Source organism: Oncorhynchus tshawytscha, linkage group LG31 (genome assembly GCF_018296145.1).
Source record: "Oncorhynchus tshawytscha isolate Ot180627B linkage group LG31, Otsh_v2.0, whole genome shotgun sequence".
Taxonomy (NCBI): domain Eukaryota; kingdom Metazoa; phylum Chordata; class Actinopteri; order Salmoniformes; family Salmonidae; genus Oncorhynchus; species Oncorhynchus tshawytscha.
Genome location: NC_056459.1, coordinates 13683553 through 13704813, shown reverse-complemented (window position 1 = coordinate 13704813; position 21261 = coordinate 13683553). Strand labels below are relative to the sequence as shown.

Below are 21261 nucleotides of genomic sequence, written 5' to 3'. Positions count from 1 at the left end.
CAGTTTAGCTGCGCATTTGGGTCGAATGGCAGCCTGGGAAATGTTTGAATGAAAATAATTTCAACCTTTAATAAATGTATAGCTACAGACATTGCTTAACCACACTATTTTTGTGAACTGAATTATGCTGCAATAAAAGTGAGAAAGGCAAGACCCAAACTGGAAACTATCGTAGCTTGTTCGTAATAGGTAGGTTTATGTGATTAATTTGAACACCTGCTTGAAGCACGTTAGCAAGCTATCCACAGCTAACCGACGCTAGTGGACCATTGGCAAGTGAGCCAAACGGCTATTCCAACTAGCTAGCTACCAAACTAAGTGGAAAAATAATATAACTAGTATTCTTCCAAATAAAGTAGCATTTGTTTCGTCCCGCAACGAGCCAGGCAAGTAACGTTCGCAGACAGACGAGCCAGCTAAAACATAATTGACCAGCTAGCTACTGTGCTAGCTAGCTTGCTAACAATCAACCCTGGATTGTATTTAAGCCAGACACCAATATGTTTAGCTACAATGTGCAACGTATTAGCTAACTTGGATATATATTTTTCTAACTAAGTAGTACTGGTGTAATATCCTTAGACGTGTCTTCTAATATAATGCGTATTCAGATTCATATGTAGTTATTAACTCTGCTGTAACGTTAAGGTGCTTAGGGTGCGCTGCTTGCAGGATGTATGCCGTGTACCGCCAAGCCCACTCCCCCACCGCCATCGAGTTTTCTGTCTACTGCAACTTCATCTCCAACGAGGAGAAGAACCTGGTCGTCGCTGGAACATCACAGCTTTACGTCTACAGGATCATTCACGATGTGGAGGTAAAGTAGGTTTTAGCCGTGGTCGTCTTTCGTTCCTCAATCACTGATCAAAAGTACAATCAGATAAATAAATTGTAGCTACCGGTCGTGGGGAGTATGTTTTTTCCTTCATGACATCCAGTTTATTTATTTACATATTTGTCTTCATATTTCAGAATGCTTCAAAGACAGACAAATCACCAGGTATGTCCAAAACTGCCTTGCCTAGCAACGTTCTGGTGAATGAGTAGCTAATCCCAGACCTGGGGAAAAAGCACTATACTATGTTGGAACATTGGTAACATTGTGGGAAGAAACCTGTCAGTCTAGACTCTAGAGAGACTAGTGAACCACACTGTATGCTATTATTATGTTGTCAGCCTTCCTCAGACATGCACGTGCCAACGTTAAGTCTCTGACAGACTTTCTGACATCTGATTTCTTCTTTGACACATTCTTGATCTTTTCCTTGTCCTCTGCAGATGTCAAGAGTCGTAAGGAGAAGCTTGAGCAGGTGGCTTGTTTCTCCCTGTTTGGTAACGTCATGTCCATGGCCTCTGTTCAGCTGGTAGGAGCCAACAGAGATGCTCTCCTGCTCAGCTTCAAAGATGCTAAGGTACCTGAAAGGTCTAGATGGATTGTTTTACTAATCCTAAACTCACAGCTTTCATTTTCCAGGTTTCTTTAGCCTACTTATTCTTTACATTTCAATGTTATCAATTACCATGTGGCAGTAGCTATATGTAGTAGGTGCAAGCAACCTGTCCTAGAAAATGTCTCTGACTGCTGTTTACAGTGTCCTGGTTTTGTTTACTCCAGCTGTCAGTGGTGGAGTATGATCCAGGAACACATGATCTGAAGACTCTCTCGCTTCACTTCTTTGAGGAGCCAGAGCTGAGGGTAAGAGGAAATTAACTGCTTGAAAAACATTCAAAGACATAATCTGCAAATTACTATTAAGATGAGCATATATGAAAAAGTTGTATCTTATTCCATAATTGTTCTATCTCCAGGATGGGTTTGTCCAGAACCTGCACATCCCCATGGTCCGTGTGGACCCAGAGAACCGCTGTGCTGTGATGCTGGTGTATGGCACCCAGCTGGTGGTGCTGCCATTCAGAAAGGACACGCTTACTGACGAACAGGAGGGAGTAGTGGAAGGGTATGTAGACATATTTAATTCCATCATTTTATTTATTTAGTTAGGATAGACCACTCAGTAACATTTGCCACTTTTTCCAGAGAGTCCTAAAATCATAGCACCTCGTAGTGATATTTAGGATACCCATAGAATGCACTCTTGAGTTGTAGTAACTGTTATTTGAGGGGTTTTGCATTTGATGATTTCTTATCAGTCATCTTGACTCATGTTTTATTTTACCACTGATTTAAGGCCCAAGTCCAGCTTTCTTCCCAGCTACATCATCGATGTCCGTGAGCTGGATGAGAAGCTTCTGAACATTGTCGATATGAAGTTCCTCCACGGTTACTATGAACCCACACTGCTCATCCTGTATGAGCCCAACCAGACGTGGCCTGGGTCAGTACACCACAACGGCACCTGTCTTCCTCTCTGTTCTGTCTGTCTGTCTGAGACCGCCCTCCCTAAACAAAAGTCTGCTGATGCGTTAACATGAAGAAGGCTAGGAACTTAGTCATGTCTTGTTCAGACCTGTTTATGACTGGTAATATTGTGGTGTGCAGCTCTAGTCTGACCATGTCCTCCTCCTCCAGGCGTGTAGCAGTGAGACAGGACACCTGCAGTATCGTAGCCATCTCTCTCAACATCATGCAGAAGGTTCACCCTGTCATCTGGTCCCTCGGCAACCTGCCCTTTGACTGCACACAGGTCATGGCTGTGCCCAAGCCCATTGGTAATCACTCACTCCATTTATGGGTTCTTATATTCTGAGTTACATATGAAGAGACTTGTATGATCAGTTTCTAGATAATATCATGACTCAGATTGTGAATATATTCCCATTGTTTCTAGGTGGTGTGGTGGTGTTTGCTGTCAACTCCCTTTTATACCTCAACCAGAGTGTTCCTCCATATGGAGTGTCACTCAACACACAGACCACTGGGACCACCGCCTTCCCCCTGCGTAAGTACTGACAGGACAATAGCACACATACATCAGTGTTCTCAAGCTCACCCTGCATATAGAAAGGAAAGCCACTTAGCCTATTTAATATTCCTAAGACATTTATACCATGCCTAGGGAAGTAATTTGGTAACACTTACACTGCAATATACCTGCAGATATAAAGCGTTATAACATGTTGTAAGCATGTAAGAGCCTTTATGTATTCTAATAAGGCTGATAAATCATGTGTGTTGGTGTTTCAGGTATACAGGAGGAGGTGAAGATCACACTAGATTGTTCCCAGTCCACCTTCATCGGCTCTGATAAGATGGTCATCTCTCTAAAGGGAGGAGAGATGTGAGTAGAGCCCACAACAGTTGTGATGGAATAGAGCCCGTAACAGTTGTGAAGGAATTAGCTATGTATGCTGAACAAAATAATTAACAATTTCAAAGGTGCAACAATTTCAAAGGTTTTACTGAGTTGCAGTTCATATAAGGAAATTAGTCAATTAAAATAAATAAATTAGGCCCTATTGTGTTGTGTGACACAACTGCACATTTTAGTGGCCTTTTATTGTCCCAGCACAAGGTGCACCTGTGTAATGATCATGCTGTTTAATCAGCTTCTTGATATGCCACACCTGTCAGGTGGATGGATTATCTTGGCAAAGGAGAAATGTTCACTAATGGATGAAAACACATTTGTGCACAATTTGAGAGAAATAAGCTTTTTGTGCATATGGAACATTTCTGGGATCTTTTTTTCAGTTCATGGGACCAACACTTTACATGTTGTGTTTTTGATATTTTTGTTCAGTGTATATTTATTAGCCATAACTGCTTTATTAGACCGTGTTAAAGCAATTTTTTGTTCCCTCAAATTGGTGTGGCATAGTAGCAATAACTGCATTGTGTAGCAACAGCTAGAATGGCATTGTATTTTTTCATAACCTTGTAAGAGTCAGCTTTGACTGTGCCTGTCTTCTCTCCTCAGCTATGTGTTGACCCTGATCACTGATGGCATGAGAAGTGTCCGGGCCTTCCACTTTGACAAGGCTGCTGCCAGCGTCCTCACCACATGTGTAAGTAGGATACAGTAGCTGGGAAGAGAGAGAGAGTTGTTGGCATAGAAGGGGTGATATATACACACACAGACTCACTTAGGTGTGAAGAATGCTGTGCAGTGATATTCTCAGTCTGCTGTCAATGGTTGGCCAAGAGAGAACTGGTCATAGAGGAGCTGTGGAAGTATAGAGGTTCCCCACCCCTCGCCACTGTCTCTTCTCCTCGCCACTGTCTCTTCTCCTCACCCCTGTCTCTTCTCTTCTCCTCGCCCCTGTCTCTTCTCATCCTCCTCGCCCCTGTCTCTTCTCCTCCCCAGATGATGACCATGGAGCCTGGGTATCTGTTCCTGGGGTCCCGGCTGGGAAACAGCCTCTTGCTGAAATACACAGAGAAGTACCAGGAGAATCCAGAGAAACCACCAGCGGAGGAGGACAAAGGGAAGGAAGAGGAGACCGATGAGGAGAAGCAGGTGAGTTGGTTTGATTTTAGCTCCTATGTAGATATTCTCCTCAGTCTGGTCCCTGTGGCATATTGCGGTGTGATTCTGTCAAAAATGTAAAGATTCCGTAGATTTGATTCTAGTCAAGGCAAAGTTGATCAAATTGAGCTTCAAAATGTAGCCAGTTGTAAATGTCGCCAAAAGAGGATGTTTCAAAAACAAGTAGCGGTCGCTGCCCTTCTTCTGTGCTCGTGTTCCACGTATAAACAGATTTTTAGCACTGACTGGTCTTTGACTAGCAGATGTGGAAATATGCCACTTAATATGTGATGATGTCGCATATTATAGTTCACCCCTGAAAAAATAAGATTTATTGTCACACATACTGGATAGGTGCAATGTGTTGTTTTACAGTGTCAGCCATTGTGGCCCTGGAACAAATCAAAGTTAAGTGCTTTGCTCAAGGGCACATCGACAGATAAAAAAATCCGTCACAGGTGTTCGAGCCAGTGTCCTTTCAGTTGCTAGTCCAATGATCTAACCGCTAGGCTACCTACCGGCCCAGTGTCCATTTTGTAAACAGAAATGCTAAATGAGTTGCTGATACACATTTCTATGTCTGTATTCTGATATAAATTGCAGAATTAACTTGAATTTGATCATTCCAGGAGGAACCTCCCAGTAAAAAGAAGAGAATTGATTCCTCTACCAACTTGACAGGTATTTGGCCAGTTGTTGTATTTTATTTATTTTACTAGGCAAGTCAGTTAAGAACAAATTCTTATTTGTAATGATGGCCTAGGAACAGGGGGTTTAACTGCCTTGTTCAGGGCAGAATGCCAGATTTTTACCTTGTCAGCTCGGGGATTCGATCTAGCAACCTTTCGGTTACTGGCCCAACGCTCTAACCACTATGTATTACAATGTCTTGGTTGTGTCTTGCATATTACCCTTTACATATGTATGGAACTAACTGAGGTGATATGGTCACCTATAATGTTTTTATATTTCTAAATAATATGTTTCCTCCCATGTCCTCTATCCAGCTGGTAAGAACCAACTGCCTGATGAGGTGGATGAAATTGAGGTGTACGGGAGCGAAGTGGCGTCTGGCACTCAGTTGGCCACCTACTCCTTTGAGGTAGGACACCTTGTTACCCCAGTAGAAGCTTTATCAGTTCATTATTCATATTCTAGTCTTGATTATTGCAGTCTTTACAATATGGTTTTCCTATATTTTCCTCCAGGTGTGTGACAGCATATTGAACATCGGACCATGTGCTGGTGCGTCCATGGGGGAGCCAGCCTTCCTCTCCGAAGAGGTACTTTTAATTCACAAGAGGTTTCTAACCTCCAGTCATGATGTCCATCATGGTTGTTGTATTTGTGAAAGCACTGATTTAATATCCAATACCAAGTTATTTTCTCAAGCCCTTGCTATGCTAACAGTAAGATGCACTAAGACTTGTCTCTGGTGTTTCTGTGTCCACAGTTCCAGACCAACCCAGAGCCTGACCTGGAGATAGTGGTGTGTTCTGGCTTTGGGAAGAACGGGGGTCTATCTGTGCTTCAGGTAAATACTCTCCTCAACCGTTCTCTGTATTTCTGTGCGTGTGTGTGGCTGCACTGTGCTAAGACCTGTGGTGGTGAGGCCTATCTACCTCAGGTTCAGTGACTGTGCTACAGAGAAAGACCACTGATTGTTTGTGGCGCGTTAGAAGTAGCTGCCGGAAAACAATGTGAAGAGCTGCTATTTTCAGAGTCAGCTATGGGAGTTGATGATTCAGTTTTTCCATCTGGCCATTGTTCTGCGACTATTGATGACTGTTTTGTGTGGCCAATTCCAGAGGAGCATCCGTCCCCAGGTGGTCACCACCTTTGAGCTGCCAGGTTGCCATGACATGTGGACTGTCATCCCACATGAGATGAAGGAGAAAGGCAAGAAGAAAGACAAGCCTCCAGCAACGGAGGAAGAGGGTGAGACCCCTGAGGAAGAGGAGGCAGAGGAGAAGCCGGAGCCTGCGCCAGTGGAGGGCGACAAGAAAAAACATGGCTTCCTGATTCTCAGCAGAGAGGACTCCACCATGGTACACCTCCCACCTCATCTCTACACAGTACAGTACACACTGCACCCCTAGACACACTCCGCTCTACACAGCAGTCTGAAAGGGAGCTTTTTCCTCCACTACAGAGCTCCAGCATGTTTAGATTGAGTGTAATGATTGAGGTCTATTGAAGGTAACTGGAACCCCTCCTGTGTGGCTCTCTTAGATCCTGCAGACGGGCCAGGAGATCATGGAGCTGGACACCAGTGGTTTCGCCACCCAGGGGCCCACTGTGTTCGCTGGGAACATCGGAGACAACAAATACATCATCCAGGTCTCCCCCATGGGCATACGGCTACTGGAAGGAGGTAGAGAGATCTGTCCATCTTTCAATAAAATAATAAAATAATCCCTAATACTCTGTGTCCCTACCTCTCACTTGTACTCTTTCACTGACTGGAAAGCACTTTGTGACAACTGTTGCTGTAAAAATGGTTTCAGAAGTACATTTGATTGATTGACGTTCCTTCCAGTGACGCAGCTGCACTTCATCCCGGTGGACCTGGGTTCTCCCATAGTGCAGTGCTCCGTAGCGGACCCCTATGTGGTCATCATGACGGCAGAGGGAGTGGTCACCATGTTCGTCCTGAAGACCGACTCCTACATGGGCAAGACCCACCGGCTGGCCCTGCAGAAACCACAGATAGCTGCTGTGAGTCACGGTCATATCCTGTACTGTACAACTAAGCCAGGCAGTATTACAACCCGATGAATGAGTGAAAAAATAAGACTCTCAGACCGGTGACTCTCTCTGTCTCCCCGTGCAGCAACCCCGAGTGATTACGCTGTGTACGTTCCGTGACGTCAGCGGGATGTTCACCACAGAGAACAAGCAGACCTGTCACACCAAGGATCAAGACACCATGTTCAACAGCCAATCAGAGACTGAGACCATCATGCAGGATCTCAGGTAGGAGCCAATCATATAGAACCTCAGGTAGGATGTTTTTGAATAAAGTAGATTGTTTTGAACTGAAGAATGAAAGATATGCCAGCTGTCCCCATGGACACTACGTTTTTGGGCTGCACCTCATTTCTTTAGACAGTGGAAGCACGGTCACCTCAGAGTTTATTAGTACAGCTCTGTCTTCCATGTCTCCTCTTTAGTAACACGGTGGATGATGAGGAGGAGATGTTATATGGAGACTGTAACCCAGCAGGCATCACCCCCACCAAGGACGAGTCCCACCCCGGCTACCGCACCTCTGGGGCCCTGGGTGGGGGGTCCGAGGGGAGGTCTGGACGAGCTGAACCGACACACTGGTGCATGATGGTCCGCGAGAATGGCGTCATGGAGGTTAGGATCAATGTCTCTATTTTATCAGCACAATTTTAGTAATAGCTGTATCAATAGACTTTTTGTATTGTATCATAATCATTTTGTTGACTTAATTTACATAGCTGTTACAATTCTAATACTGTTTAATGCCAACAGTTATACTATGGTGCCATTTAGAGGTTGGATAAAAGCCCGGGGACTTTAAACTTATGTTCAGAAATTCACAAGAACTCAGTGGCCAAAGCAATGAGTGTCACCACAACCGACAGGTGAACATTTTCTACAGGACAGAGCTAATCGTAAAACAACTTCCTCCTGTTCTCTAGATCTACCAGCTACCTGACTGGAGACTGGTGTTCCTGGTCAAGAACTTCCCTGTTGGCCAGAGAGTGTTGGTTGACAGCTCCGCCGGCCAATCAGCAGCCCAGGGAGAGGGGAAAAAGGAGGAAGTGACACGACAGGGAGAGATCCCATTGGTCAAAGAAGTGGCCCTGGTGTCACTCGGCAACAACCACTGCAGACCCTACCTCCTGGTGAGTTTTCAGTACAGGTATTAAAGTAGAATGACAACACCAGAATATGTAGCAGTGGTACTTTGGGAAATTACTTTAGATAGAGCTGAGGTTTTATGTTGCGTTTCTTTCCCAGGTCCATGTTGAACAGGAGCTTCTGATCTATGAAGCATTCCCATATGACCAGCAGCAGGCTCAGAGCAACCTGAAGGTCCGCTTCAAGAAGGTAAGAAGAGCAAGGCCATTGGACAAGCTTTTTAGGACTAAGCTTAATCTGTGTCTAGGAAACCAGTCTTAAAATGCCCATTCAACACTGATAATTTATGTCTTCCAACTGTTCTCCTGTCTCTTCTCAGATGCCCCACAACATCAACTTCCGGGAGAAGAAGTCGAAGGTGAAGAAAGATAAGAAGGCTGAAGGTCAGGCTGGTCCCAGCGAGGAGGGGCCAGCGGTGGTCAAAGGTCGTGTGGCCAGGTTCAGATACTTTGAGGACATCTCCGGTTACTCTGGGGTAAAGAGGTTCTCTTCCTACAGGACTATATCTACATCATGGGTAACGAAGGGTACGCTTTTAGATACTCAGGTTCCCTGCCGGATACATCTTGAAGGAGAGGTACTGCTGTCTGCACAGACTTTATATATCTATACTGTAGTTCTGTAGGTTCTCATGATGTTTCCTTGTTTGTGTGTCAGGTGTTCATCTGTGGCCCCTCCCCTCACTGGATGCTGGTGACATCACGAGGGGCGTTGAGGCTCCACCCCATGACAATCGATGGACCAATCGAGTCCTTCTCCCCCTTCCACAACATCAACTGTCCCAAAGGCTTCCTCTACTTCAATAAGCAGGGTGAGCTGAGGATCAGTGTTCTACCCACGTACCTGTCGTATGACGCCCCCTGGCCAGTCAGGAAGATTCCTCTGAGGTGCACGGTTCACTATGTGTCCTACCATGTGGAGTCCAAGGTGTATGCAGTGTGCACCAGCGTGAAGGACCCCTGCACTCGCATCCCCAGAATGACCGGAGAGGAGAAGGAATTTGAGACCATAGACAGAGGTGGGACCAGTATATGAATTAGTCTCCATGACGTGCACATCACTTTCTCATTGGTTTAATACTTCGCTCATTCTTCCACCATTAAAATTCCTTTGTGTTGTGTGTCTCTTCAGACGAGCGCTACATTCCTCCTCAGCAGGAGAATTTCTCCATTCAGCTCATATCTCCTGTCAGCTGGGAGGCCATCCCTAACACACGGTAACAACTGTAGCTACTGCAGCGTGGCCTCTAACATGAGGGATGTTCATTATAGAGCTGATGCATATTGATATCGATATCTTTTATATTTAAGCATCTAGGGTGTATTGGTGGGTGTCTGTTCTGACCTCCCTCTCTCTGATATTGGTCAGAATTGACCTGGAGGAGTGGGAACATGTGACGTGTATGAAGACTGTGGCGTTGAGGAGTCAAGAGACGGTGTCTGGGCTGAAGGGATACATAGCTGCTGGTACTTGTCTCATGCAGGGGGAGGAGGTCACCTGTAGGGGCCGGGTGAGTCACCAAAACTACTCTGACTACTGAGCCAGGAATATCTTTTGGGCCCTAGTTATGTGCTGTAAGTTATAGTCTAAAGTAGGGTCCAGAGTTTGTCCTAGTCAGGAAACTCAGGACCTATTATGGAGTCCGACAGACAGATGATGCCTTTTGAAATCATGATGTTGATTTTTAGTGTGGACTTATTTCTCTCTACTGTTGTCCAGATACTGATCCTGGATGTGATTGAGGTTGTCCCGGAACCTGGTCAGCCCCTGACGAAGAACAAATTCAAGGTTCTGTATGAGAAGGAGCAGAAGGGACCGGTCACAGCTCTGTGTCACTGCAGCGGATACTTGGTCTCTGCCATCGGACAGAAGGTGACAGACCCACCTCTGATTATACCGCTACAGATATCCCAATCTAGATCTATTTCCCACCCACCTCTCAATAGAATTCTGTTCCGATTGACATTGTTTTCATTGTGTGGCCACCATGTTGCACTTGAGTGTATTTTTTTATATTGAATTAGCCATTTATTATAAGAACTGGTCAGAAAGCCCTTTTAAGGAGCACAAGTACAGTATGTCAACCATCTCTCCTGTAACCCTGAGACAAAGTCCTGGTTGTGATCGATGCATCTGTCTATTCTCCTCTCTGTCTAGATTTTTCTGTGGAGTCTGAAGGACAACGACCTGACAGGCATGGCCTTCATTGACACCCAGCTTTACATCCACCAGATGTTTAGCATCAAGAACTTTATTGTGGCAGCTGATGTCATGAAGAGCATCTCTTTGCTCAGATACCAGCCTGAGAGTAAGACTCTTTCGCTAATTAGCAGGGTAAGACAGCAAGGCTACAGGACTACTTAAGGAATAACACAGGGGAGATGTCAAACCAACTTCAAAGTATTGTGTTTAAGTGGCATGTGATTTACCATCTTCTGACTCTCTGATGATCATTCTCTGATGATCATTCTCTGAGTGGTTTTGTTCTATGTTAGTTTGTTGTTTATGGATTTAACTACATCCCCGATGAGGGTTCTGAACATGGATGAAAGAAAGCACGGTCTTTGTTCCCCTGTGGGATCCCAGCGTTTTTTGTGTGTCGAGTTTATCTTCCAGAGAGCAGTGCTGTGCTGGAGGGGATGATTAAATGATCAGGGCCGTTCTTCATGCCAGTGTTCTGAGTCTTAAGGTACTCTTTTCTTAATGCAGGGTTCCTCATTAGGCTAAATTCAGCCCATGGGTGATTTGATTTGCCCCCCCAAGTGTGGAGTTGGTCCCCCTCTGCTGCTCCACTCTTCTGGGAAGGCTTTCCACTAGATGTTGGAACAATGCTGCGGGGACTTGCTTCCATTCAGCCACAAGCATTAGTGGGGTTGGGCACTGATGCTGGGCGATTAGGCCTGCCTTTCAGTCGGCATTCCAATTCATCCCAAAGGTGTTCAATGGGGTTGAGGCCAGTGAAGTTTTTCCACACCGATCTCAAGCCATTTCTGTATGGATCTCGCTTTGTGCACAGGGGCATTGTCATGCTGAAACAGGAAAGGTCCTTCCCCAAACTGTTGCCACAAAGTTGGAAGCACAGAATTGTCTAGAATGTCATTGTATGCTGTAGTGTTAAGATTTCTCTTCACTGGAACTAAGAGGCCTAGGCCAAACCATGAAAAACCCCAGACCATTTAACCAAACTTACAGTTGGCACTATGCATTCGGTCAGGAAGCGTTCTCCTGGACTCCGTGTACTACTCCCTGTACAGCGCTGTACCAGATCTTCAGTTTCTTGGCAATTTCTCGCATGGAATAGCCTTCATTTCTCAGAACAAGAATAGACTGATGAGTTTCAGAAGAAAGTTATTTGTTTCTGGCCATTTTGAGCCTGTAATCGAACCCACAAATGATGATGTTCCAGATACTCAACTAGTCTAAAGAAGGCCAGTTTTATTGCTTCATTTAATTAGAACAACAGTTTTCAGCTATGCTAACAATTGCAAAAGGGTTTTCTAATGATCAATTAGCCTTTTAAAATTATAAACTTGGATGAGCTAACACAACGTGCCATTGGAACACAGGAGTGATTGTTGCTGATAATGGGCCTCTGTACGCCTATGTAGATATTCCATTAAAAAATCTGCCGTTTCCAGCTACAATAGTCATTTACAACATTAACAATGTCTACACTGTATTTCTGATCAATTGGATGTTAATGGACTATTTCTTTTGCTTTAATTTAAAAAACAAGGACACTTCTAAGTGACCCCAAACTTTTGAACGGTTGTGTGTGTGTGTGTATATATATTACACATGTTTGTTCTTGGAAGACTGTAAAATCACCAGGAAATGAGCTTAGTGATTTTAATCTAGGAAATCCTTTTCCAAGTATTCTCACTTATATAGAGGCATATCTGATCATATCCCAATGTAATCCAGGTTTTTGTCAAATATCTGTTTTGGATTCTTATGGTCAATTTTGTTATGTACAAAAGATTTAACTACTGTATGTTCCTGCCCCCCGACCAAGGTAAAATCAGCCCACGGCTGAATGTAATTGGGGACCCCTGTCTTAATGGTTTTGTTTCTGTGTTTGGTTCCCTAGGACGCCAAGCCTCTGGAAGTCTACAGTGTAGAGTTTATGGTGGATAACAACCAGCTGGGATTCTTGGGTAAGGTTTATATAACTTTGGTAGTTAGCCTGGTAGTGTCCTGGTTAATGCTTTGGATGGAGCCTATATATGCCTAGACCTCTCAAAGTGAACTTATTCTGTTTCAGTGTCCGACCGAGATCAGAACATATCGGTGTACATGTATCTGCCTGAAGGTAAGTGATAACGTAAACCGGGTAATGCTGTCCCACAAACATCACAATATCAAATAAAGGCAGAGGTCATGTGTGATGACAAACTGCAGCTCCACCATGTCATGATCACATAACTGGTATTTGCGTCCTGCTGTAGCTAAGGAGAGTTTTGGAGGCATGCGTCTGCTGAGGAGGGCAGACTTCAACGTGGGAGCTCATGTCAACGCCTTCTGGAGGATGCCCTGTCGAGGGGCACTGGACACAGCCACCAAAAAGACCCTGGCCTGGGACAACAAGCACATCACATGGTTTGGTAGGACACAATTTAGACTTTGAGATTTTGTATTGACCGACACGGTAGAAGAAGCTGTGAAGGGTTGTCTGTTGGAAATCTTGCTTCAGTTGGCCTGATCAAATGCTCCTCCTGGTATGTTCTCAGAAGGATGAACATGATTTGGTCAGTAGCTATATAAAAAAAAAATGGATTTAGAGCTTTAGTAGTAATTCTTCTTCTCTTCCCTCCCTACAGCCACTCTGGATGGCGGCATCGGGTTGCTGCTACCCATGCAGGAGAAGACCTACCGCAGATTGCTGATGTTGCAGAATGCTCTCACCACCATGCTGCCACACCACGCCGGGTTAAACCCCAAGGCATTCAGGTAACTTACCACACATCACTGATAAATGTTGTGGTAATCATTCTCTCCATGCCTCTAAAGTAGGCAACAATTACATACTTTATTTTTTTGGGATCTTGTCCTCCAGGATGTTGCATGCTGACCGGCGGCAGCTCCAGAACGCGGTGCGGAACATTCTGGATGGAGAGCTGCTCAACAAGTACCTGTACCTCAGCACCATGGAGCGCAGTGAGCTGGCCAAGAAGATTGGCACCACCTCTGATATAGTGAGTATTATTACTTCTCTACAAAACTAGCATCTTAATGGTAGTCCAAATCACTATTAGTTATGAGATGTTTGAATGATTTTTTTCCATTTCAGATCTTGGATGATCTCCTTGAGGTTGACAGGGTGACTGCTCATTTCTGAGAGCAGCATCCTTGACTACGTGTGAGACCCAGGAGCTTCCATCGGAAAATGCTTTTTGGTATCTATGTTCTGTATGGAAACTTATGCTTTTAATCCATTTTGTTCAGCCATAAGGAGTTCGTAAACATGTTTCTCAGAATATTTTGTAAGTAAACTTTATTAAAAAAAGTGGATTGTACACTGCTTTAATCAGCTTGGTCTTTTAGGTTCAAATAATTTGAAATCTGCACTTGTAACATGCAAATCTATCATGGCCATCAATGCATTATTTACAAGAGAAAGAATTCCAAGGGGAGGTAGGGCACTTCATTTAAAGTAGAATACAATTTTAAAAGGTATTTCTTCAGCAGCATTTAGTTTTTGCAGTTAGGTGGGTGCTTGAGTGATAACCAAATATTTCCAAAAGGGATGAACATTTGACCAAACTACATGTCTGCAGTAAAAGTCATCTCAGCATCTATAAGCCCTATTATCCAGGTAATGCCACAAGATTTAAAAATCTGGAATGTTGTGACTAAACATGTGCTATTAGATGAGAAGGCTGACTTCTCATTCAAGTCAGATTGCAACAGCAAGAATCTTGGCTAAAAGGAATCACTTCAGGCTTTTTACCTACACATACTGCAATCATTCATCCCCAGTGAACGAGGTCAAATAAACCACCAAAATAAATGGTTCTACATTTGTAATCATTAAATTGTGTTCATGCCATGCCAGTTCACATTCCTTGGAGGCATTGAGACAGTGCTCCTCAATACCATGACTCCTGGCGAGTCAAGTCTTTGGCTTGGAGCTGTATTTGGTGCTTTTTCCCTGTCCTGACTAAGACGAGTCAAAAAAATGTTTTAAAGTCTACACATTCTGCTAAAGCAGATTTGGCATGTACTGTAGATGTGTCAAATGTATAGCACCATTGTAGCAGCCCAACTGACAACTATCATATTAAACTACTTAGTTATCTTCCTGTCAAACGGGGTGCATTTCTTGAGCTTTAATCGGGAGTCAGTCTCAGGTATGCAGCTGAGGTCAGGGTCTCAACCTCTACTTCAGGTATTGGTAGACTTCCTCATCCAGCGATATGAGGTTAAAGTAAGACAACAGGTATAGCAGGTATCGTGTCAGACGCATCGTCGCCATTTCTGACCTGGGAAGAAAATTATTCATGTTATCTTGTAGGAACAAAAAATGCTGATGTATTTTGTGTAATGTCTGGAGCATGATCTACCCAGTTGGGTCTACTGCTATGCATTCAGTGGCCAGCTTATTAGGTACAGAAAATGGTTTGCTCCTATAGACAGTGAGTCACGTGGCTGTGGCTTGCTATAGAAAAGCATCCAGTTACTGTTAGTGGGCAAAGTGTGTGACCGAGTGTGGTATGATCAGTGCCAGGGATACCGGTTCCAGCATCTCCGAAGTTGCCAGGCCTCCTTGGCTTTTCACGCACAACATTGGGAAACGCTGCCCTAGACAAACTCAGTCCTCAGGTCCAAGGGCAGCATGCTTTGGTTTTTGCCCCAATACTACACAGCTGATTCAAATGATCAAAGCTTGATTATTTGAAATCAGATGTGTAGTGCTAGGGCAAAAACCAGAACGTGCACCCTCCTTGGAGTCCTGAGGACCGAGTACGGCGAAACTCTGTTCTAACTAGGGTTTACAGAGAAGGGTGCGACAAACAAAACATCCAGTCAGCGGCAGTTCTGTGGGCACAAAAACTGCATGAGAGGTCGAAGGAGAATGGCAAGAATTGTGCACGCTAACAAGCAGGTAAATAACAGCGCATTACAACAGTGGTGTGCAGAAAGGCATCTCTGAACACACAACTCATTGGTCCTTGTCACACTGCAGCAGAGGACCACACCAGTTTCTACTCCTATCAGCTACAAACAAGAAGCAGCTCCAGTGGGCACGCCCTCACTGGACAATTGAGGAGTGGAAAAACATTGCCTGGTCTGACAAGTCCCGGTTCCTGTTGCTTCAGGATTTGGCATAGGCAGCATGAGTCTATGGCCCCATCCTGCCTGGTGTCAACGGTACAGGCTGGTGGGGAATGTTTTCTTGGCACACGTTAGGTCCTTTGATACCAATTGAGCAATGTTTTCATGCCCCTGAAGAATACAGGGAGATCTGGAGGCAAAGCGTGTTGACACTTGCGCTCTTAGATACAGTGCGGGTAGGCTAGTCTACATTATGGAATTACGGACAAATGCGAGAATATTGGGATTTGTCAAACTGCAGTCAAGCATCATGTCATCAGAATAAGACCCTCAATATTTATAGGAAAGGAGCATCAAGATCACTGTGCACTTTCACCACACTGATATTCATAAGTTCTCATCTGTAGCCTAAAACTGTATGCTTTCCCCAGTCGTAGTGGGAAGACCACACTATCACACGTGACTCCAAGTTTACTTCGATATGTTATATTTGCGCATAAAGGAATTTCTGCCATTTCTCACAATCTTACCGTCGGCATTCATAGAATTGTACCGAAACTTCCATTACAGCTGTCATGATTATAAATGTTTTATACGGTATGATTTTACTCAAACTATATGGAAACGTGGTTACTGAGTGTATAGTGTTGAGGTTAATTCGTTACCTCAGGGCATACTCGAATTTGAGGCTCTCCCAGGAGGTCCACACCCATCGGAACACCCTGAACCTGGGAAGAACTCCCGGCCTCTCTGCCCAGAGCCGCCCCCAGCCTTGCACAGCGCTGGAGACAGGACAATAGGTTAGTAAGTAAATACAACTGCTACTATTCAAAACAGTCATCTGTTCGCCTCTTAAGCCATGACAAAGTATCTGTCTACCGGAGCTCCCAGCCTGATACGACTAACCTCTTGGCCATGACACAGTATCTGTCTACCGGAGCTCCCAGTGTGATGTTGATGCTGCGGACCGTGTTGATGTTCCTAAACACCAGCAGCATGGGGCGTGGCATGGACTTGAGAACGACCATGATGTTGTCAAAGTGATTGACAGCCATGTCCCTCATATAGGATGTCTCTTCACGACTCAGGATGTTGGACAGGCCCAGCTCCCGCATGTTGATTGGCCGCTGCAGCAGCATCTCACAGAAGATGAAGTAGTCTGATTGGATAGGAATCAGGATATTGTAAGCATGTTATTAGTCTGAGACTGGATTTCTTTAAGGTATAGGACTTCTGTTTGAAATAATGATATTAGTTGTCCTCACCTTTGACCCCCAGGCTGTTGGAGTACCTTTTCATGGCAGTGTCGTCTCTCAGGACTATGGACCGCCACAGTTTACACAGCGCTACCCTGTCACTACAGGGTCAAAGGTTAGGTGATGATAACATACAAGCTGTACTATTAAAAAAATGATTGATTACATTGCAAGGTTGTAGGTTCTAAAATGTATCCACACCACTGAGCTGCTTTGGATAAAAGTGTCTGCTAAATGGCTTATGATTATAGTTTAAATCTTACATTTCACTGAGGTATTCATACAGACCATGATCCAACAGTACTAGCTCTGCCTTCTTGTCTGGACCTCTTCTCACAAGCACTGTGACATGGTACAGAAAATGCACTCAAGGTCACCAAGTCATTTTTAGCAAATATTGTTGAACAGTTAGTTATTTGTTATCAACTTGACTTATATAAAAAGTTATTTGGAAAAAGCGCTTGGAAACTGCCCTGATACAAGTTAGAGTTCAGCAGAAACTGTAAACATGCCCCTGACCTACCGTTTCCGGGGTGAGGGTCAGCGTGAATGAAGCCTGTGTAAAATATCTGCTCTGCAAACGTACGGATCAGCTTGTCAGCAGTCTGAAAAAAAAAAACGGTTTCTATGCTTATCCGAGTACTAATGAGCATAGACAAAGGCTGCTCTACGGTGTCACGATCGGTACTCACATCTTTCAAGCTAAGTCCTTGTCTTTTGATTTCTTCCACATTGTTGATTTTGCAGCCTTCACAGAACTCTGCAGTCAACACTCTCTAAAGAAATGGTCTGTTTATTACAGTACAATAATACAAAAGTGGTCAAAAAGGTATCAAAGGCGTTTAAGACAGGCAGCCCAATACTGATTTTTTTCCCCCCACTAATTTATCTTTTGACCAATCAGATCTGAAAAAGAGTGATGTTAAAAGATCTGTCATTGGTCTAAAGACAGTGGGAGAAAAAAACATCTGAAATGAGCTGCCTATTTGAACACAACCATTGTAATTTACAGCAGTGAATAGTTCTGGGTCTCACCTTGCTGGTTTGGTCCCAGTAAACCTTTGGCACGATGACAAATTTGAAGTGTTTCAGTTCCTCTGCACACCTCTCAGAGTTCCTGGCCTCATTCTCAAAGTCCAGCTCCTGAGCCAATGTCCCCTTCAAGTCCTAATATCGTCAGAGAATGCCAACGTTAGGTTAGAATAGGGGACCATGTCTATCTAATCATGCTCTGCGAGGTATTATCTGATGTCAAAAAAAGCATTTTCTGCCAAATTAGCAGAAAAGTTTAAGCCCTTACTTTGAGGACCCATCTGAAGCCAAAGCTGGGATGCATGAACTTTATAACGTCCAAAAGGATCTCCAGAGTCCTGATGTCACCGTCGAACCGATCCCGGAGGTCTATGTACTGCACCTGGAGAAGAGGAAGAGGTTAATATTCAGAAGGAGGAGTGATACCTAGCCTGGTTTAACCAAAGTGGTCTGTTTGGTTTAATCAGGCAAGGTGAAGAGAGTAAATCACACACAGTGAACCATTAACTGTGGCTGAATGTGTTGTACAGTTAACCTGAACCCACTTTGACAGCAACAGGAGTCCCGTCCTGCAGCTCTGCCTTGTGGACCTGAGCCAGACTGGCTGCTGCGATGGGCTCATAGTCAAACTTCTTAAACATCCTGTCTGGAGTAGTGTTGAAGTCCTCTCTGAACAGAGAGTCTACCTGTTAGAACGTGACAGATCATTTCATGGAAGTGTGTTTCTCAACACTTTTCATTGTAAATTATCAAATTGCCAGTTCTAGCCTCTCATTATGAATGGCCAAGAGGCATTCAAAGCCATGACAACTATAAGCATGGCTCCCCCATCACTTTCACTACATATTGCTTCATTAACTACTCAATGTTTGACAAGACAAAAATACTGCAGGTCTTACCTCCTTGTATCTCCTGTTAAGAGCCTTATCCTCCAGGACATGCAGTGTCTTGACGTACTCAGGAGGCAGCAGGTGGTTGAAAGCACACAGTCCCTGTCCAAGTTTAACATATATCCCTCCGTTCTGCACCGCTCCCGCCACCATGCTGTCTGCTGCCCTTTGGTGGCACAATGACATCCCTGCCACGAATGATGAGCTGCTCTGGCAACACAGAGGGGAAGACGGGATTGAACTACAGAGATCGTTTCAGACTCACATCATTGTTTAGCAGACAGACACAGACACATAGGGCTGTCACAATTCATAAATGGCCGCGTTCCCCTGCTCAGACGTTGCATGCATCAACCAATGGTTGCGGGCCACGTAACTGTGCTGTCAGGCACCAGATCACTATAACATATGTGGTTGGCGGATACTTAAAAATACCGATCCAGACGTTCTAAGATCTGGCATGCGTCAGCAACACCTGGACAGAGGAACAATATGTATTCTGTCAAACTTACCTCGTCCATGCAACGTAACGTCACATTGGAGGTCCACCAATAATCTACTGAGATATAGAGTCCTACATATATAGACCTGTAGGGACAGAGAGAGGGACATGGTTTGAGTAACTCAAAAAGGAAATTACTCAAAATATTTGACCACATGCAAAAAGGATGATGAGACCCACCTACAGAAGCGACCGACTCCCTTCACCAAGATCTTCATCTTCCGTCTCTCTCGAGGTTCCGCAAAGGCGTACTGGACCCCCACCACCGTGGGAACACTCACCGCCACACCCAGAAACATCTTCCTGAACAACCCTCGGCTCTTCCCTGGCCTGAGAGGAGATGACATGGGCATTTCAGCAACCGTGTGTGTACATTTCTTTCGATGTTGCTTTCTGGAAGGTTACAGTGTTTGACTAACTGCTATAAAGTTCTGCTTCCTGCCTAGGTGGTGTACTTGTACATCAAGCTGATAGACGCTATAGGAACAGGAGCTTGGCCATTGTCTCAAACAAGGTGTAGTTGTGTAGTTAGTATAGTACCTTTGTGAGCTGAAGGATCTGTACAGTTGTGGATGTGGGTGGGGACATCTTCGCAGCAGGGCCAAATGAGGCCAACACAACCTTAACTACAGAATGACAAAAACACCACTACAATTGGTGTCACTTTGAAGCATCAACTTAAAACGAATCCACTGTTTTTGCTAGTCACTGTAGACATGCTGGGAAACACCATCCCTAGAAAAGTAGAGAAAAACAAGCTCTGCATGTTACCATGCTAAATTGAATAACATGGAGACTGGTGTTGGGGACTCTGCATCAAGGCCACTCTCCATAGGCCAGAACAGGCTGTTGTTTTCCTTAACCATCTAGCACAGGACAAACTGTTTCCAGAGTAGTAGATTTATAGATAGATCCTTTCTATGTCAGGTCACTGACCACGTGCACACACGCGATTACTCATGCTACCCTGTTTCCCATGGCATTGAATAAAACACGTGACAACTTATAAGTAATGGATGGTAAACTACGATCTCAAAATTAGGGACATCACACGAGCTCTTGAACTCGTTTAGCGAGTTTGTACGTCGACCTCTGATTTTAGTATGGTGGTTATACATTGCATTAGGTTCTACATTGCATCAAATATCCAAGCGCATTTCCTGTGTGTTAGAGAGTAACGTTAGTTATTGGAACTAGACCAACCCTTGCTAGTGGGATATGTAAATAAAAGTGTAACGTTAGCAATACTGTGCAACGTTAACATACAAAGCGCACACATACATTTAACCTAGTCATTATTTTTTATGACATTTAATCCATACATGCATAGACTGTTAAATGTCAGGTGTTGATTTAGAAGGTATGTACAGGCATATTTTAATTTGGTGTAGTTATTTATGTTACTATAGTATAACTAGTTAGCCTAACGTTACCAAGCAAGGAAAAGATAACATTTTTTAAAAACAGTTCAACTCACTGCTTTGAAGGTCTCCCACGCCATGTTCAGCCTATACACTCACTGTGCTCTCTTCTCACTAATATGTAGTTTAAAAAAATAAAATTGTAAAAAAAAAAAAAAAGTATAGCCTCTATTCGATTGTAACTGCCTCCTCCCGTTTCAGATCGTACTTGATTTCCTGAACTGGCTACAAATGATATAAGGACACATTGGGCACGAAATTGATCACGTGACAAATGGTCCGAATGTGACCGAAGATTCTCCAGTGAAAAGATTCCTCACTTGACTCGCATCAAAATGAATCAACCCAAGCATACTTTAAAATGACTTTTTGAGTTTAAATCACAAATGTACAGAATAATGCATGTATTTTTGTGGTTGAATCAGAAATGGAGGTTGTAAAAAAATTATTAATTAATGTGGCTAATTACATAACATGTATCAGAAACGATTCAAGTGTGCAATCTCTGCACAACCTTGTTTACAGTCAGGTTTACGGTATTAGATGGTATGCATATGGTCTGTA

At 44.0% G+C, this 21261-nt stretch overlaps 2 protein-coding genes across 5 annotated transcripts; one reads left to right on the top strand and one right to left on the bottom strand.

Annotated features, from left to right (window-relative positions):
- The first annotated feature begins 5 nt into the window (after nt 1-5).
- On the top strand, nt 6-13837 carry LOC112229663 (cleavage and polyadenylation specificity factor subunit 1). Of its 3 annotated transcripts, none has more exons than XM_024395614.2 (35): nt 6-189; nt 657-817; nt 973-1000; nt 1279-1412; nt 1616-1696; nt 1810-1958; nt 2190-2336; nt 2531-2670; nt 2790-2900; nt 3146-3239; nt 3879-3966; nt 4266-4418; nt 5057-5108; nt 5435-5529; nt 5636-5710; nt 5881-5961; nt 6236-6475; nt 6660-6801; nt 6967-7145; nt 7261-7403; nt 7601-7790; nt 8099-8305; nt 8421-8510; nt 8641-8796; nt 8979-9339; nt 9453-9537; nt 9690-9831; nt 10041-10193; nt 10479-10655; nt 12412-12478; nt 12586-12633; nt 12770-12925; nt 13142-13271; nt 13378-13516; nt 13612-13837. In XM_024395614.2, exons 2-35 carry the CDS (start codon nt 674-676, stop codon nt 13657-13659), a joined length of 4425 nt encoding a protein of 1474 aa, XP_024251382.1. In that variant the 5' UTR covers nt 6-189; nt 657-673; the 3' UTR covers nt 13660-13837. The 3 variants fall into 3 exon arrangements, with proteins under 3 accessions (XP_024251382.1, XP_024251381.1, XP_042166046.1); XM_024395613.2 differs by having other exon boundaries at nt 649-817; XM_042310112.1 differs by lacking the exon at nt 6-189 and adding an exon at nt 238-386 and having other exon boundaries at nt 649-817.
- On the bottom strand, nt 13799-20944 carry LOC112229666 (uncharacterized aarF domain-containing protein kinase 5). 2 transcript variants are annotated; one of them, XM_024395616.2, is made up of 15 exons: nt 20754-20944; nt 19817-19902; nt 19457-19606; nt 19287-19362; nt 18784-18984; nt 18430-18570; nt 18153-18266; nt 17888-18019; nt 17545-17628; nt 17376-17457; nt 17116-17194; nt 16862-16953; nt 16503-16755; nt 16262-16378; nt 13799-14803 (listed from the first exon to the last, which is right to left on the bottom strand). In XM_024395616.2, exons 1-15 carry the CDS (start codon nt 20775-20777, stop codon nt 14701-14703), a joined length of 1734 nt encoding a protein of 577 aa, XP_024251384.1. In that variant the 5' UTR covers nt 20778-20944; the 3' UTR covers nt 13799-14700. The 2 variants fall into 2 exon arrangements, with proteins under 2 accessions (XP_024251384.1, XP_024251385.1); XM_024395617.2 differs by having other exon boundaries at nt 19817-19924; nt 20754-20943.
- Nucleotides 20945-21261: the final 317 nt, after the last annotated feature.

Excerpts from the sequence above, each read along its gene's own strand:
- LOC112229663 (XM_024395614.2), top strand. The coding sequence starts at position 674 with ATGTATGCCGTGTACCGCCAAGCCCACTCCCCCACCGCCATCGAGTTT. Across the intron at positions 1,001-1,278 it reads AAAGACAGACAAATCACCAG|ATGTCAAGAGTCGTAAGGAG; the intron begins GTATGTCCAAAA and ends TGTCCTCTGCAG. Across the intron at positions 6,476-6,659 it reads GCAGAGAGGACTCCACCATG|ATCCTGCAGACGGGCCAGGA; the intron begins GTACACCTCCCA and ends TGGCTCTCTTAG.
- LOC112229666 (XM_024395616.2), bottom strand. The coding sequence starts at position 20,777 with ATGGCGTGGGAGACCTTCAAAGCA. Across the intron at positions 19,607-19,816 it reads AGATCCTTCAGCTCACAAAG|GCCAGGGAAGAGCCGAGGGT; the intron begins GTACTATACTAA and ends ATCTCCTCTCAG. Across the intron at positions 16,954-17,115 it reads TATGAATACCTCAGTGAAAT|TGACAGGGTAGCGCTGTGTA; the intron begins GTAAGATTTAAA and ends TTGACCCTGTAG.